This window comes from Carcharodon carcharias, chromosome 18 (assembly GCF_017639515.1).
Source record: "Carcharodon carcharias isolate sCarCar2 chromosome 18, sCarCar2.pri, whole genome shotgun sequence".
NCBI lineage: Eukaryota > Metazoa > Chordata > Chondrichthyes > Lamniformes > Lamnidae > Carcharodon > Carcharodon carcharias.
In genome coordinates, this window is record NC_054484.1 from 41,467,937 (window position 1) to 41,484,723 (window position 16,787).

Genomic DNA, 16,787 nt, shown 5'->3' on the forward strand with positions numbered 1-16,787 from the left:
CCTTTTGTTTTTTCCAATAATTTATATAAATTTTTCTTTTCCCACCTATTTCCATTATTTTCAAACCTTTTATGCCCTGCCAGTCTTTCCACCCCCACCCCCACTAGAGCTGTACCTTGAGTGCCCTACCATCCATTCTTAATTAGCACATTTGTTTAGATATCACCACCTTCAACACCTCTGTGTTCTTTTGTCTGTGACATCTTTTGATTATCTGCTCCTATCACTGCTTGCTTGTCCCTACAACCACACCACCCCACCACTTCTCTCCCCCCACCCCACCCCCCACCTTAAACCAGTTTATATTTCACCCTTCTTATATTCACTCAGTTCTGTTGAAGGGTCATAAGGACTCGAAACGTCAACTCTTTTCTTCTCCGCCGATGCTACCAGACCTGCTGAGTTTTTCCAGGTAATTTTGTTTTTGTTTTGGATTTCTAGCATCCGCAGTTTTTTGTTTTTAAACTTAATGGCTGTGGGGGATGAATTCCTGGAACGTACATAAGATGGTTTTCTAGAACAGTGTTGAGGAACCAACTAGGGAACGGGCTATTTTAGATCTGGCATTATGCAATAAGAAAGGGCTAATTAATAATCTCGTTGTAAAGGAGCCTTTAGGAAGAGCGACCATAATATGAAACGATTTTACTTTAAGTCTGAAAGTGATGTAGTTCAATCCAAAACTTAGGGTCTTAAATTTAAACAAAGGAAACTACGAAGATGTGAGGGACAAGTTGACAGTGGTAGATTGGGAAACTACATTAAAAGGTATGATGGTAGACAGGCATTAAAAGAATTAATACATGGTTTAGAACTAATATACATTCCTTTGAAGCACAAAAACCCAATAGGAAAAATGATCCAACCATGGCTAACAAGAGAAGTTAACAATTATATTTGATCAAAGGAAGAGGCCTATAAAGTTGCCAGATAAAATAGTAAACCCGAGGATTGGGAGCATTTTAGAACTCAGTAAAGCAGAACAAAGAAACTGATAAGGGTAAATAGAATATGAAATTAAACCAGTGAGAAACATAAAAAGAGTTTGTAAAAGCTTAGATAGCTATGTAAAAAGGAAAAGATTGGCAAAGACAAATGTGAGCTCATTACAGACAGACAGGAGAATTTATAATGGGAAATAAAAAAAATGGCAGATAAACTAAACAAATACTTTTGTGTCTGGCTTCACAGAAAAAGATACAAGAAAGCTCCCAGAAATACTAGAAAACCAAGGAACTAGTGAGAATAAGGAACTGAAAAATATTGTTAGTCAAAAATTAGTACTGGAGAAATTAATGGGACTAAAAGTTGATAAATGCCCTGGACCTGATGATCTACAACCCAGAGTGTTGAAAGAGTTGGCTGCAGAGATAGTGGATGCATTGGTGGTTATCTTCCATAATAGATTCTGGAACGGTTCCTACAGATTGAAAGGTAGCAAATGTAACCCCGATATTTAAGAAAGGAGGGGGAGAGAAATCAGAGAACTACAGACCTGTTAGCTTGACATTGGTAGCAGGGGAAATGCTCAAATCTATTATAAAGGATGTGATTACTGGATACTTAAAGTATGGTAGGATTAGGCAGAGTCAGCATGGATTTATGAAAGGAAAATCATGTTTGACAAATCTGTTGGAGTTTGTTGAGGGTGTAACTAACAGAATAGTTAAGAGGGAACCACTGGATGTGGTGTATTTGGATTTTCAGAAGGCTTTTGATAATGTCCCACACAAGAGGTTAGTAAAAAAAAATTAAAGCACATGGGATTGGGGGTAATATAGTGGCATGGACTGAGAATTGGTTAATGTACAGAAAACAGAGTAGGAATAAATGAGAGTCATTCTCAGGTTGTCAGGCTGTGAGTGAAGGGTACTGCAAGGATCAGTGCCTGGGCCTCAGTTATTCACAATCTATATCAATGATTTGGATATGGGGAGCAAATGTAACATTTCCAAGTTTGCTGATGACACAACTAAGTGGGATGTGAATAGCGAGAAGGATGCAAATATACTTCAAAGAGATTCAGAAAGGCTAATTGAATGGGCAAGAACATAATGGATGGAATATAATGTGGAAAAATGTGAAATTACGCACTTTGGTGGGAAAAACAGAAATATTTCTTAATTAGTGAGAATTTGGGAAGTGTTGATGTCCAAAGGGACCTGAAAGCCAACATATAGGTGCAGCAAGCAACTAGGAAGGCAAATGGTATGTTGGCCTTTATTGCAAGGGGAATTGAGTGCAGGAGTATAGATGTTATGCTGGAATTGTATAGAGCCTTGGTGAGATCGTACCTGGGGTATTGTGTACAGTTTTGGTGTCGTTACCCAAGGAAGGATGTACTTGCCATAGAGAGAGTGCAGCAGAGGTTCACCAGACTGATTCCTGCAATGGCAGCATGACTCTATGAGGAGAGATTGAAGAGATTGCACCTGTATTTTCTAGAGTTAAGAAGAAAGAGTTGATCTTGTTGAAAGTTTCAAAATTCTTACAGGGCTTGACAGAGTAAATGCTCTGTTCCAGTACAGTTACAACACTGGCATCTACCTGGTAATGTGAAAAATTGCCCAGCTATGCCCTGTTCACAAAAAGCAGGACAAAAGGGGACAATCAACAGTGCTATTAAGCGGCACTTGCTTAGCAATAACCTGCTCACTGACATTCAGTTTCAGTTCCACCAGGGTCACTCAGCTGCTGACCTCATTACAGCCTTGGTTCAAACATGGATGCAAAAGCTGAACTCCAGAGGTGAGGTGAAAGTAACTGCCCTTGACATCAAGGCTGCATTTGACCGAGTGTGGCATCAAGGAGCCTTAGCAAAACTAGAGTCAATGGGGATCAGGGGAAAACGCTTCGCTAGTTAGAGTCATACCTAGGGAAGATGGTTGTAGTTGTTGGAGGTCAACCATCTCAATTTCAGGACATCACTGCAGGAGTCCCTCAAGGTAATGTCCTAGGCCCAAACATCTTCAGCTGATTCCTCAATGACCTTCCTTCCATCATAAGATCAGAGGTGGGGATGTTCGCTGATGATTGCACAATGTTCACCATTTGTGACTTGTCAGATGCTGAAGCAGCCCATGCCCATATGCAGCAAGACCGGGACAATATCCAGGCTTGGGCTGACAAGTGGCAAGCAACATTTGCTTCACACAAATGTCAGGCAATGACCTTCTCCAACAAGAGAGAATCCAGCCATCGCCTATGACATTCATTGGCATTACCATCACTGAACACCCCCACTATCAACACCCTAGGGGTTATCATTGACCAGAAACTGAACTGGGCTACCATATGAATACTGTTGCTACAAAAACAGGTTGGAGGCTAGGAATCCTGTGGTGAGTAACTCACCTCCTGACTCCCCAAAGCATGTCCATCATCTACAAGGCACAAGTCAGGAGTGTGATGGAATACTCTCTACTTGCTTGGATGAGTACAGCTCCAACAACACTGAAGAAGCTTGACACCATCCAGGACAAAGCAGCCTGCTTGATTGGCACCCCATTCACAAACATTCACTCCCTCCACACACAGTGGCAGCAATGTGTTCCATCTACAAGATGCACTGCAGGAACTCACCAAGGCTCCTTAGATAGCACCTTCCAAACCCACGACCACTACCATGTAGAAGGACAAGGGTGGCAGACATATGGGAACATTATCACCTGGAAGTTCCCCTCCAAGCCACTCACCACCCTGACCTGGAAATATATCGCTGTTTCTTAACTGTCACTGGGTCAAAATCCTGGAAATCCCTCCCTAACAGCACTATGGGCGTTACACCACATGGATTGCAGTGGTTAAGGAAGGCAGCTCACCACCACCTTCTCGAGGGCAATTTGGAATGCGCAATAAATGCTGGCCTCAGCAACGACACCCACATTCCATGAAAGAATAAAAACAAATGCAAAAAGCATGTTTTCCCTGCACGGGGGGGAGGGGGGTTGTGGTTTCTAGAACCGAGGAAGACTGTCTCAGAAGAAGGGAAAGGCAATTGTGGACTGAGCTGAGGAATTTTTCACTTGGAGTGGTGAATCTTTGGAATTCTGTAATCCAAAGGGCTGTGGAGGTTCAGTCATTGAATATGTTCAATGCAGAAATTGATTGGTTTCCAGATATTAAAGACATCAAAGGATATAGGGATATTACGGAAAAATGACATTGAGGTAGAAGATCAGCCATGACCTAGTTGAATAGTGGAGCAGGCTGGAGGGACTGAATGGCTTCTCATGCTTTTATTTGCTCTGTTCCTATGTTTTTTTACAAAAATAAAGCAATTTTAAGATGCTTCTCAGCTGCAAAGTAAAACTGCCCAGCACATTCTTTGTGGGTCTGTAACCAAATACCAATTAAACTAAGTGATCTCTCAGTATGTATAAGTATTTTAAATTAAGACCCAAACATTCATTTCGAGATTGCAGAGCAATTTCACTTTGTAGCCTTAGAGCAGTGTTGACCAATCGATAATGCAGACTAACAGCAGGTATTGCTTCCACAGCACTATTTTAGCTGCATGCATGCATTTTACTAACAAAAGCTTTCTTTATACACTCACCATATAGAGGTGAATGTACTTCACATGTATACATACTTATATCACCATTCAGTACGCAAGGAAATAAATAAGCAACAATCAAAAACGTTCGCATACAATGCCTTTTCTCTAACCTTTTTATGCAGTTGATGGTAAAATGGTAGAAGTGCTCACGCAAACATTATGCAAATGAGAATTGAGATCACATGCCCAAGGTGTCTTACTCTTTTTTTTGTTAACTCACAGCAATGCTATTGAGATACTATTAACCACATCTGGATTCTAATTTGCCACAAGTGGCTATTTTTTAATCAACCTTGCTCTTGTCCACTCTCTGTCTAAGAAGTCACTCTCAGTACAATAGATCAAGCACTTAATTTTTCATTAGTAAATTTGAATATTTTCAACTGACTGGGTGCTTTTGAGTTAGCAGTAAATTGAGATGTGTGTTAGCTAGAAAGTAGGTGCATGCATTTACTGAATATAATTTATACTTTTACAGTGTTTACAACAATTTGAAAGGAGCAGCCCTTTGTTCTATTTGTTTGTAATTGTTATTTTCTTTGTATGTGGGGCAGAGGCTGGAAGAAGTGATCTCAATAGGTCTGTGTCTATAATTCAAACTTGTTCCACGATGCAAACAGATTCTTTGTTTTGTCATAGCTGCTATATATAAATGGTTTCTGAAACTTTTAGAAGGAGGAACTGATGAAGGCTTCATGGGCTCCATTATGTTTTTTGTCTTTTAAGCAATGCAATTTGGCCTAAATAACATCATGCTCTTGAACAGTGAAGTTGAGGTAACTGCTCTTGACATCAAGACAGCATGACAGCAAGGAGCCCAGTAAATTTGAAGTCAGAGGGAATCATTGGAGTTGGAATTTCTACTGGTTGGAGTCATTCGTAGCACAAAGGAAGATGGTTGTGGAGGCCGATCACCTCAGCCCCAGGACATGGCTGTAGGAGTTCCTCAGTGTGGTGTCCTCGGCTTGACCATCTTCAGCTGCTTCATCAGTGACCTCCCCTTCATTAGAAGGTCAAAGTGGGATGTTCACTGGGCAATCAAATGAGTGTCGGGGAAGGAGGGTGTTGTTGGGGGGTGGAGGGGCAGTGGTGGTCGGAGGGGGAGGTGGTTACCATTGACCAGAAACTTAACTGGACCAGCCTTATAAATACTGTGACTACAAAAGCAGGTCAGAGGCTTCAAATTATGTGCTAAGTAACTTAGCTCCTGACTCCCCAAAGCCTGTCCACATCGACAATTCGCAAGTCAGGATAGTGATGGAGTACTTCCCACTTGTCTGAATGATTGCAGCTCCAACAGCATTCAAAAAGCCCGATTCCGGGGCAAAGCAGCTTGCTTGATTGGTGCCCCACCCACCACCTTAAAAATTCACTCCTTCCACCAATAGTGCGCAGTAGCAGCAGTGTTTATCATCTACATGATGCACCGCAGCAACTCTCCAAGGCTGCCTTAACAAAACCCTAGAAGCCTCTGCCTCCTGAAAGAACAATGTCAGCTTGCAGATGGGAACATCACCATCTGCAAGTCCCCCTTTTAAGCCAAAAACCATCCTGACTCCATATTGCCATCATTCCTTCAATGTCACTGGATCAAAATCTTGTAACCCCCTCCCTGATAGCATTGTTGGTGTACCTACACCATAAGAACTGCAGCGGTTTAAGAAAGTGGATCAGCAACAAATGCTGGCCTTACCGGTGTTGTCCACATCCCATGAACAAGATAAAAATAAACTTGCTATTTAAACAATAGTCTTTACCATGAATCTTAGAATATGAGTAACTAGCAAGAAATATGAAATCAGACAGTAACAGCTTCTACAAGTATGTAAAAAGGAAGAGACTACCTAAAGTAAACTTTGGTCTCTTAGAAACTGGGGAATTAATAATGAGAGACAAAGAAATAACAGACTTTGAACAAGTATTTTGTATCTGTTGTCATGTTAGAAAACAATAAAAGAATAGTTGAAAGTCAAGAGGCAAAAGGGAGGGAGAAACTTAAAATAATCACAATGACTAGTTTAAAAAGTACAAGGGATTAAAGGCTGACAAGTCCCCTGGACCTGATGGCCTGCATCCTAGGGCTTTAAAAGAAGTAGCTGCAGAGATAGTGGATGCATTAGTTGTAGTCTTCCAAAATTCTCTAGGTTCTAGCAAGGTCCCAGCAGATTGGAAAACCACAAATGTAATGTCCTTATTCAAGAAAGGAGGGAGACAGAAAGCAGGAAGTGAGAGGCCAGTTAGTCTTAACATCTGTCATTGGGGAAAATGCTGGAATCCATTATTAAGGAAGTAGTAGCAATACATTTATAAATCATAATACAATTAAGCAGTGTCCATATGGTTTTAGGAAAGGGAAAGAACATTTAGCAAATCTATTAAAGCTCTTTGAGCATGTAATGAGCATGCACCACTAGGAACCAGTAGATGTTGTGTATTTTAATTTCCAAAAAGCATTCGATAAGGTACCACATAAAAGAGAAGAGCATATTATTTTAGCATGGATAGAGGACTGGCTAACTAACAGAAATAGAGACTCATGATACATAAGTAAATTTCCCTTTGGCAAGCTGCTAACTAGTAGACTGTCACAGGGATCAATGCTGGGGCCTCAACTATTTACAATCTATATTAATTATTTTGATGAAGTGTATTGTAGCCAGATATGCAGATGATGTGATAGGGGAGAAAGTTGTGAGGAGGACACAGAGTCTGCAAAAGGATAGGTAGGTTATGTGAGGGGGCAAAAATTTGGCAGAAAAATTTTAATATATGAAAATATAAGGTTGTCCACTTTGAGAATAGAAACACAGAATATTATTTGAATGGAGAGAGACTACAGAATGCTGTGATACAGAGGCCTAGTGTTCTTATACATGAATCACAAGAAGTTAGTGTGGTAGTACAGTAAGTAATTAAGAAGGCAAATGGAATGTTGGCATTAATTGCAATGGGAATGGAGTATAGAAGCGTAGAAGTCTTGCTACAACACTACTGGGTGTTGGTGAGCTCATACCTAGAGCTTGGTTTTGGTCTCCTTATTTAGGGAGGGATATACTTAGTTTAGAGAAGGGTTCACTAGGTTGATTCCTGGGATGAAGGGATTATCTTATGAGGAAAGATTGAGCAGGTTGGACCTATACTCTGGAATTTAGAAGAATGAGAGGAGATTTGTTGAAAAATTTCTACTTCTGAGGAGGCGTGGCAGGGTAGATATTTCCCACGAGGGCAATCTAGAACTAGAAGGCATAGTTTCAGATTAAGGGATATCCAATTTAAACTGGAGTTGAGGATGATTTTCTCTGAGAGTTGTGAATCTTTGGCATTCTCTCACCCAGAGAGTAGTGGAAACTATTGAATATGTTCAAGGCTGAGTTATACAAATTTTTAATCTACAAGAGATTATGGGGCTGGACAGGAAAATGGAGTTGAGGCCACGATTAGATCACCATGATCTTATTGAATGGTCGAGCAGGCTCAAGGGGCCAAATGGCTTTCTCCATCTATTTCTTATATTCTTATGATCCCATTGTTTTTACGGAGTTTCAAAGCTTTTGTCAATCCGTAATCTATAAAGGTTAGAAATTGCTACTGTGTAAAGTCTGACCTGAAGGTTTCAGGATTCCACAATGTTGACTATTGAGGTAAAATTTGCAGTTCTCAATGGGAGTTTAATTTGCAAAGTGCAATATCCTGAATTTATCAGTTCTGGGTTTGTGGAGCAATTTCATTTTTATAATGGATAATTTAGAAGATTTGTTAGTGTTCATAGCAATATTTTGGTTGCAGTCTTTGGAGTCTGGCTGCATGCACTGGGTGATGTGGAGGTTTACACACTTATGTTTTGAATTTTGGGACCTTGTTCTCTGCTGCTAATACATATTTTTATGAAATCATTTTAGGATGGTGAACCTGGTTTCAATTCTATGCTAAACTGGTAACCTCACACAGAGAAGTCATGGAAATGGCTTGTACAAGCAGTGGAAACGTTTACTTTGAAGCAGCAAATAAGTTTGCATTAATTATTTTATTGAATGGAATCAGTTTTACTCTGATCTAATTAGTGTTGTAGCTGACCTTGGAGAGTTTGGTGTTATACACTATAGACACATTGCACTGGAACTAGTGCATTTTAGTGTTGTGGACATTCCAAACTTCTGCTGTGGTACTCTTAATTCCCCACCTTAAATTGGTTTCACTGCCACTTACCCAATAACAACTAGTGTTTACAACTCAAAATAGTCTATACATACAGAATTAAGATTTAGCAGAATAAAATCTTTAGTTATATTTGGTGTTGTTTACAGTTCTTAGATATAAAATATGAATATAATATTCACATACTATTGTTGTTCTCAAATCATAGTGCTGAAATGGTACATGTTTATTTCCGAGTGGTGATGTTCCTCAGACATAGAAAACCAAAACAAACCTGGTAAACAAATAAAAAGTATGTAGCAGGTTAAATAAAAGACTCATTAATCGCAGGTATTTCTGTTTGGCTATTGTATCCATTCATGTTGCATTTTATATTGAAACTAAGTAACTCGTACTAATTAATATGCAAAAGTCTTAATCCTTGATAATTTTATTACAACAGGGTAATAAAACTCTTGAGGTCATGAGATGGCATACCTCAAAGGTAGTAGACTACTTCTGGTGCCACACACTAGTGAGTATAGAAATGGGAGGATAGTGCAAATAAACATGTGGCTAGAGATATGATGCAGGAGGGAGAGCTTTAGATCTCTAGAACATTTGGGACTGGTTCTGCAAGAGGTAGGACCAGTATAATCCAGTTGGGTTGCACCTCAACAGAGCTGGGATAGTTTGTGAGTGCTGTGGGAGAAGGTTTAAACCAGGATATAGCATTAGAACGAAGAAACAAGGAGTACGTAGGACTTGGAGAGACAGAAAGCACTCATGTAAGAAATAGTAAGGTATTAAATGGGGTCATGGTAAAAAGGAATACAGTAAGATCTCATTTAGATTTGCAGTACATGTATATAAACACATGAAGCATAGCCAATAAAGTTGGGAAGCTGCAAGTGCAAGTAGGCACATGGGGATATGATGTGGCAATAATGGAGACGTGGTTGAAAATTAAGACAGGAATTGTTACTTAATAATCCTGGATACAAGGTGTACAGGAAGGATAGGAAAGGAAAGTTGGAGATAAGGTGACAGAATTGATTAAGGAGACTATTACAGTGCCTGAGAGAGAGGATGTTATAGAGGAACCAAGGACCTAATCTATAGGTTAATGTTAAGAAACAGTAGAGGTGAGATGTTATACTACCTAGTGTATTCTATTAGCTGCCAACTAGTAGGGATGGTGTAGAGGGGGAAATTTGCAGGGAGATAACAGACAGGTGGAGAAACTATAGAATAGTGAGGGACTTTATTAGCTTCACAGACTGTATTAGGATAATTGGTGCAAAGGGCAGAGAGGGGGAAGAATTTCTGAATTGTGTTCAGGAGAGTTTTCTTGAGCAGTGTGTTTCTGGACCAACAAGGAATGAGGCATTGCTAGATCTGCTAATGAAGAGTGAGGTGGTCAAGTAGGTCAATAGGGGAGCATTTAGGAAATAGTGATCATAGTATCATAATGTTTAAATTAGCTATGGAAACGGACATGGAGCAATCTGGAATAAAAATACTTAGTTGTAAGCGAGTCAATTTCACTGGGTTGTTAATAGACCTGATCTGACTAAATTGGAAAAAGATTGGTAGACAATACTGTAATTGGACAATGGGCTGCCTTGAAAGAGAAGATGGTTTGGATACAGTTGTGATACATTTCCATTAGGGAAAAAGGTAAAGCAAACACAGCCAGAGCTCTATGGATAATGAAAGAGAGAGAGAGAGTAAGATAAAGCAGAAAAAGGGTGTTTATGATAGATGTCAGGTTGATAATTAGAACTGAGAACCAGCCTTAAAAAAAAAAAGTTCAGAGGGGTAGCGAAAAAGGAAATAAGAGAGACAAAGAATATGAGAAGAGAATAACAGCTTGCATAAAGGGGAATTCATAAGTTTTCGATAAGCATATGGATATAAAAATGTAGTAAGCAGAGGGGTAAGGACCAAAAAGGGAATGTACATATGAGATGCGAAAAGGAACAAGATGCTACTGGAGTCATATTGAATGAGGTAGTTGAGATACTGGATGAGCTAAAAGTTGATTAAGAGGAAATATTAGAAGGCTGTCTATAAGTAAAGTTGATAAGTCACCTGGACCAAATGGAATGCATCTGAGGATGCTGAGAGAAATAAGGGTAGAAATTGCAGAGGTACTGACCATAATGTTCCAATCCTCTTTAGAGGTTGATGTCAAGGACGAAAGAATTGCAAGTGTTGCACCCTTGTTTAAAAAAAAAGTGTAAGGGTAAACCCAGCACTATAGACTAGTTAGTTTAACCTCATTGGAGGAAAGGTTTTTAGAAACCGTAACATTGGGACAAAATTAGTTTTCGCTTGGATATGTGTAGATTAAGTAAGGAAATACTTCATGGATTTGTTAAAGGCAAATTGTATCTGACCAACTAGATGGAGCTTTTTGTTGAGGCAACAGAGAGGGTTGCTGAGACTAATGTGGCTGATATGGACTTTATCAAAAGGCGTTTAATAAAGTGCCACATAATAGGCTTGCCTGCAAAGTTCAAGCCAAGGAATAAAGTCAGTACAGTGACAATATGGGCGCAAAGTTGGCTGAATGACAGGAAACAGAGCAGTGGCAAAAGGTTAGCTTTTGAACTGAAGGAAGTTCGTCAGGTATTGGTAGTACAAGGACCACTGCTTTTCTTGATCTAAATTCATGACCTGGATTTGGGTGTGTATGGATCAGGGACTTCAGTTACGTGGATAGAATGGAGAAGCTGAGGTTGTTCTCTTTAGAGAAGAAAATAGGAGATTTGATAGAGGTGCTCAAAATCATGAGGATCTGGACAAAGCAGATAGAAAGAATTTATTCCCATTGGTAGAAGGGTAGAGAACCTGGGGACATAAATTTAAAATGATTAGTAAATGTATTAAAGAACAAACATTTTAGGCAGCGAGTGGTTAGGATCTGAAATGAACTTCTTGAGAGGGTGGTGGAGGCAGATTCATTCGTGGCTTCCAAAAGGGAATTCGTTAAGCACCTGAAGATAAAAATGCAGGGCTAAATGGAAATGTTGGGAGAATGGGGCAAGCTGCGTTTCTCTTTGTTGGGCCGAATCATCGCCTTTTGTGTTGTAACCATTCTGTGACTGTATGATTTCCTCTGACTTCAGTACACCTGTTTTGTCACAAATTCACTTCTTCTAATTATTAGATGTCTGATTTAAGTGCTGATATTCCAGGGTACATCAGCCTTTTCTCCCATTGATGAGTATGTTTTGACGATCAATTAACTATACAGTAAAATGACTTTTTTAAGCTTCGACCTGTTGAGTTACCTGAAAAGACTGGCGGCCCTCATGAAACCCTGCATGTTCATAGTTGGAGAAGTTGTACATTTAACTTAACATCCTGAACTATCACAGTCTGATCCATGTTCTAGGTGCAGAGAGCAGAACCATGATTTTGCACAAACATTTCTCCTTTTGGAAGAAGTTTCTGTGCCGTTTCTGTCTCAGTATGCTATGTCCTTGTTTTCTTGGAAATAAGAAGCGGAGTAGAATCATACTAATGGCTACTAAGTAACCTAGTAATCCTTGCTTTTCAGATTTTTTTGCATTTAGAAACTTAGCAGTTATTTTTCTCAAGCAAGGTTAACCTCCTCTTCCTGATTCATGGGTGATTTCTTCATGCAACTTTATGTATTTTGGACTTACTGAGCAGATGAGACTGGTTTGGTTTTTCCCATAAACCAGCCACTGAGACTTAGGAACACTTTAAGGAATTGGTTTGCCTTTTTGCAATGATGCATTTTACTGAATAAGACCTGTAAAAGCTTTAACTGTACCTCTCCTACCTTTGTCATATCCGGAATTCTACACCCCTAGGCAAATTTTAATACTGCTTGGATTGGAGGAAGTGTAATTCCTGTGTTTTGGAGTGATTTTCAGTACCATGCTGTATATAAATAGTCATTTGGTAGTCTGACCCCGAGTATTGCTGAAAAAGAGATATATCTAAGCTTTTCGTCTTGCGCTCATCAGGACATTTCACAAGAATGTCAATATAAGGAGAAGACAACAAGTTATATGTATGTGAAGAGATTGCTGGTTGGTTGGCAAGTGGTGTTGCCATGGGGAATGCACCAGTGATGGTGACTGAGAGTTAACTGCTAAACATTGTTCTAAATTTAAACCAGACAGCTTTACCCTGATTGGTCAAAGCATTGCCCTGAGGAATGGGTCAGCGAATGGCTGTCAATTATTTTGTTGAGCTGAAACAAGCGCAATGTGTGTGCATGCTCTTTCTGTCTGCAAATAACAGGGCCCTGTTTATCAGTATATGTAGCTTCCAAGTGTATGTAAATGTGCTGCACTGCGAGCCTGACTGACCATCTTAAATTGGTTGTCAGTGTATTATTTAGCAGAATTGCATCTACTGTTGGACACTGGATCAAAATCCTGGAACTCCCTTCCTAAGAGCATTGTGGGTGTACCTACACCACATGGACTGCAGCGGTTCAAGAAGGCAACTCACCACCACCTTCTCAAGGGCAGCCAGGGATGGGTAATAAATGCTGGGCCAGCCAGCAAAGCCCACATCCTGTGAGTGAATACATAAAAAAAAACAGTTTTGAATTTTGCAAGCATGGGCTGGTTGGGTGTGGCCTGTACCCTGCCTGTTGCGGACAGTGGCTGGGACATGCTGTTTGATACGATCCGCCAGTCTTTGGGACATACGGCCTACATACCTAGCATCACACTGGCACTGAAATTCATATACCACATCACTCATTTGTGTGATAGGCAGAATATCTTTTTGGCTTGATGGCAGTATCCTATTAGTGGTGAATACCACTCATGTTGTAGCAACATGAGTGGTATTTGCTACTAACAGGATGTTGCCATCAAGCCAAAAAGATATTCTGCCTATCTCACAAATGAGTGATGTGGTATATGACTTTCAGTGCCAGTGTGATGCTAGGTGTATGTAGGCCGTACGTCCCAAAGACTGCCAGATTGTATCAAACAGCATGTCCCAGCCGTTGTTCGCAACGGGCAGGGTACAGACTGCATCCAACCAGCTCGTGCTTGCAAATCTCAAATGCAGTGTCGATCAATAGATGTGATTCCGCAATTGGACAACATTTTGCTAAATAATCCTGTGTGCTAAAGAATTACGCTGACAACCAATTTAAGATTGTTAGTTGGGCTTGCATTGTGGCACATTTACATGTACTTAGAGCTACATATATTGATACACAGGGCCCTGTTCTTTGCAGATAGGAAGAACATGTACACACATTGCGCCTGTTTCATCTAAACAAAATAAGCGACAGCCATTCGCTGACTCATTCCTCAGGGCAATGCCTTGACCAATTAGCATCAAACTGCCTGGTTTAAATTACAAACGATGGTTATCAATTAACTGTCAGTCACCATCACTGGTGTAGTCTCCATGGCAACACCACTTGCCAACCAATCAGCACTCTCTAACAAGCAGTATGAATTGTTGTTTTCTTCTTGGTATTCTTGCAAAATGTCCTAATGAGTGCAAGACAAAAAGCTTAAACATGTCTCTTTCTTCAGCAATATGATGTATATATTTTTATGTTTGCATAAGTGCTTAAGCCAATCTCTGGTCTGGTTTTAAAAAATGAAACCAGTTGTATTGTTAAAGTTTGAAATCCTTGTTCAAGGTTTACTTGTGCTCTAATTGTTGTATCTGGTTGAAAAGAAGACTGATGTAATGGAAAACTTTTATAAAAGATGTCAAGAATGAACAACCCATGTGATGTAAGAAGACAGAGCTCAAGGAGGAGATATCTTTTATTTGATTTCTCTTGCTAAAATATCTATTTTGTTCATGATGAATAGTTGAACTTTTACTCAAAATATCAAAACAGATAAATTTGGTTGTACCTTTAACAACTATATATACACTGTAGGAAGAATGGTAAGAGAGAATCACTTGTGAAAAGAACTTGCCATACTGGAAGTACTTTTTACTTTAGTATGTTCAGCTCATGAAAGAGTGATGGCTATGCAATACCTCCATCGCTGACATTACTAAAACTGGCTTTTTTATCCGATGACAGGATCATAGACCCACTGTGATTCTGTCTTTGGGCTATTTGAGCAGGTTTAAGCAATGTAGTGTGGATGGGTGTTGCTATTTTGTCATTCAAATTACAGGAACACTAAATGTAAAGAGTTCTCAAGTTTTCTACCATAAATTTTGTTAAGTGGAAAATATTATAACTTACCCATCCATTTACTATTTCTTCAATAATAAAGCTCATACATTTGGTGCTCAGTAGAATGGTTTATTTCTTAGCATTTAATTGATATTATCCCAATTAGCTGCCTTCCTCCTCATTGATATAGGTAACTGGGGAAAGAAGAAAAGTTGTGTTATGAGTAACTGATATGAATTGTTTTTCTTTTTTCCTTCCTCTTTTCTGTTTTGTACAGAATCGAGAATGAGCAATCCGTCAGAGTCTATCAAGCCTTCCTTGGATGGCAGTGAAGGGAGCACAGGTTGGAACTCTGTTCTTGTAATTGTTTTGGCGCAGTGATTTTCACAGAGCTCTTGGAAAATAATGCATGCTTCCTGTCATGTAAAATTCACTTTTTTGGTTTGAAATTGAAGTTTGTACAAAAGACTCTGAATATGGAGTTCCAACTAAATACAAAAATATAGCACATACAACTTTTTATAACTTTCTCTCTATATTTTATTGAAAAAGAAGAATCTGAGAAGGATGCACCATCTGTGGCTAACTAAGGAAATTAAAATTATCTAATTGAAAGAAAACACGTACAATTCTGTGAAGATTGTTGGTAGACCTGAAGATTGGACAAATTTTTAGAAACTAGCAAAGAATGACTAAAAACCTTAATGAGAACAAAGTTAGATTTTGAAAGAAAATTAGTTAGAAATATAAAAACGGACAGAGTTTCTACAAGTATGTAAAAAGGAAAAGAGTAACTAAAGTGAGCGTTGGTCCCTTAGAGGTTGAGATTGGGAATTAATAATGGGAAGCAAGGCGGAAGCATTGAAAAGATATTTTGGCTGTCTTCACAGAAGACACAAAAACATCCCAAGAGGAAATCAAGAGGTAACAGGGAGTGAGGAACTTAAAATAGTGGGGTGGTGGTGGCGTAGTGGTATTGTCACTGGACTAGTGGTCCAGATACCCAGGGTAATGCTCTGGGGACCCAGTTTTGAACCCCACTACAGAAGATGGTGAAATTTGAATTCAATAAAAAAAACTGGAATTAGAAGTCTAACAATGACCATGAAACCATTGTCAATTGTCATAAAAATCCATCTGGTTCACCAATGCCCTTTAGGGGAGGAAATCTGCTGTCCTTACCTGGTCTGGCCTATATGTGACCCCAGATCCACAGGGATGGGCAGTAAATGCTGGCCCAACCAGTGACACCCACATCCCATGAATGAATAAAAAAAAACAATCACAATTACTAGGGAAAAGACACCGGGAAAATCTTTTGGGACTAAAAACTGACAAGTCCCCTAGACCAGATGGCCAGCACCCTAGAGAGGTATTGGATGTAACCTTCCAAAATTTTGTGGATTCTGGAAAGGCCCCAGGAGATTGGAGAATTGCAAACATCTCTTTTCAAGAAAGGAGGGAAACCAAAAGCGAGCTTTAGGCCAGTTAACCTAACATTTATCTTAAGGAAAATGCTACAATCCATTATTAAGGTGGTAATAACAGAACATTTAGAAAAGCATTTTACAGTCAGGCAGAGTCAACATGGTTGTGAAAGGGAATTGTGTTTGACTAATTTATTAGAGTACTTCGGGGAACTAGTAGTGTATTTGGATACCCAAAAGACTTTCGATAAAATGAAGAGGGAAGATAAGTGTTCATGGTGTTGAGGGTAACATATTAGAGTGGCTAGAGGATTGGTTGGTTAACAAAAAGCAGGGAGTTGGGATAAAGGGTCATTTTCAAGTTGGCAAACTGTAACTAGTGGAGTGCCACTGAGATTAGTGCTGAGGCATTGTATACTTACAAACTATGTTAGTGACTTGGTAAAAGGACTAAATGTATGGTAGCTAAATTTGCCGATGGCAGGAAAGCAAGTTATGGTAAGGATGC

The 16,787-nt window shown here is 39.5% G+C and overlaps 1 protein-coding gene across 9 annotated transcripts in view; it reads left to right on the forward strand.

The window, feature by feature from the left end:
* Window positions 1-16,787, forward strand: part of LOC121290366 (POU domain, class 2, transcription factor 1-like) — a 260,691-nt gene that overhangs the window by 63,694 nt on the left and 180,210 nt on the right. For 8 of the 9 annotated variants that reach the window (XR_005945788.1, XM_041210746.1, XM_041210750.1 and 5 more), the window contains exon 2: window positions 15,130-15,195. The exons of the other annotated variant lie outside the window; for it this stretch is intronic. Coding sequence is in view for 7 of the 8 variants with exons in the window: in XM_041210746.1 (XP_041066680.1) it covers window positions 15,130-15,195 (66 nt within the window). In the remaining variant the exon portion in view is untranslated. The remainder of the gene's footprint in view (window positions 1-15,129; window positions 15,196-16,787) is intronic. 9 annotated transcript variants of the gene reach the window in all.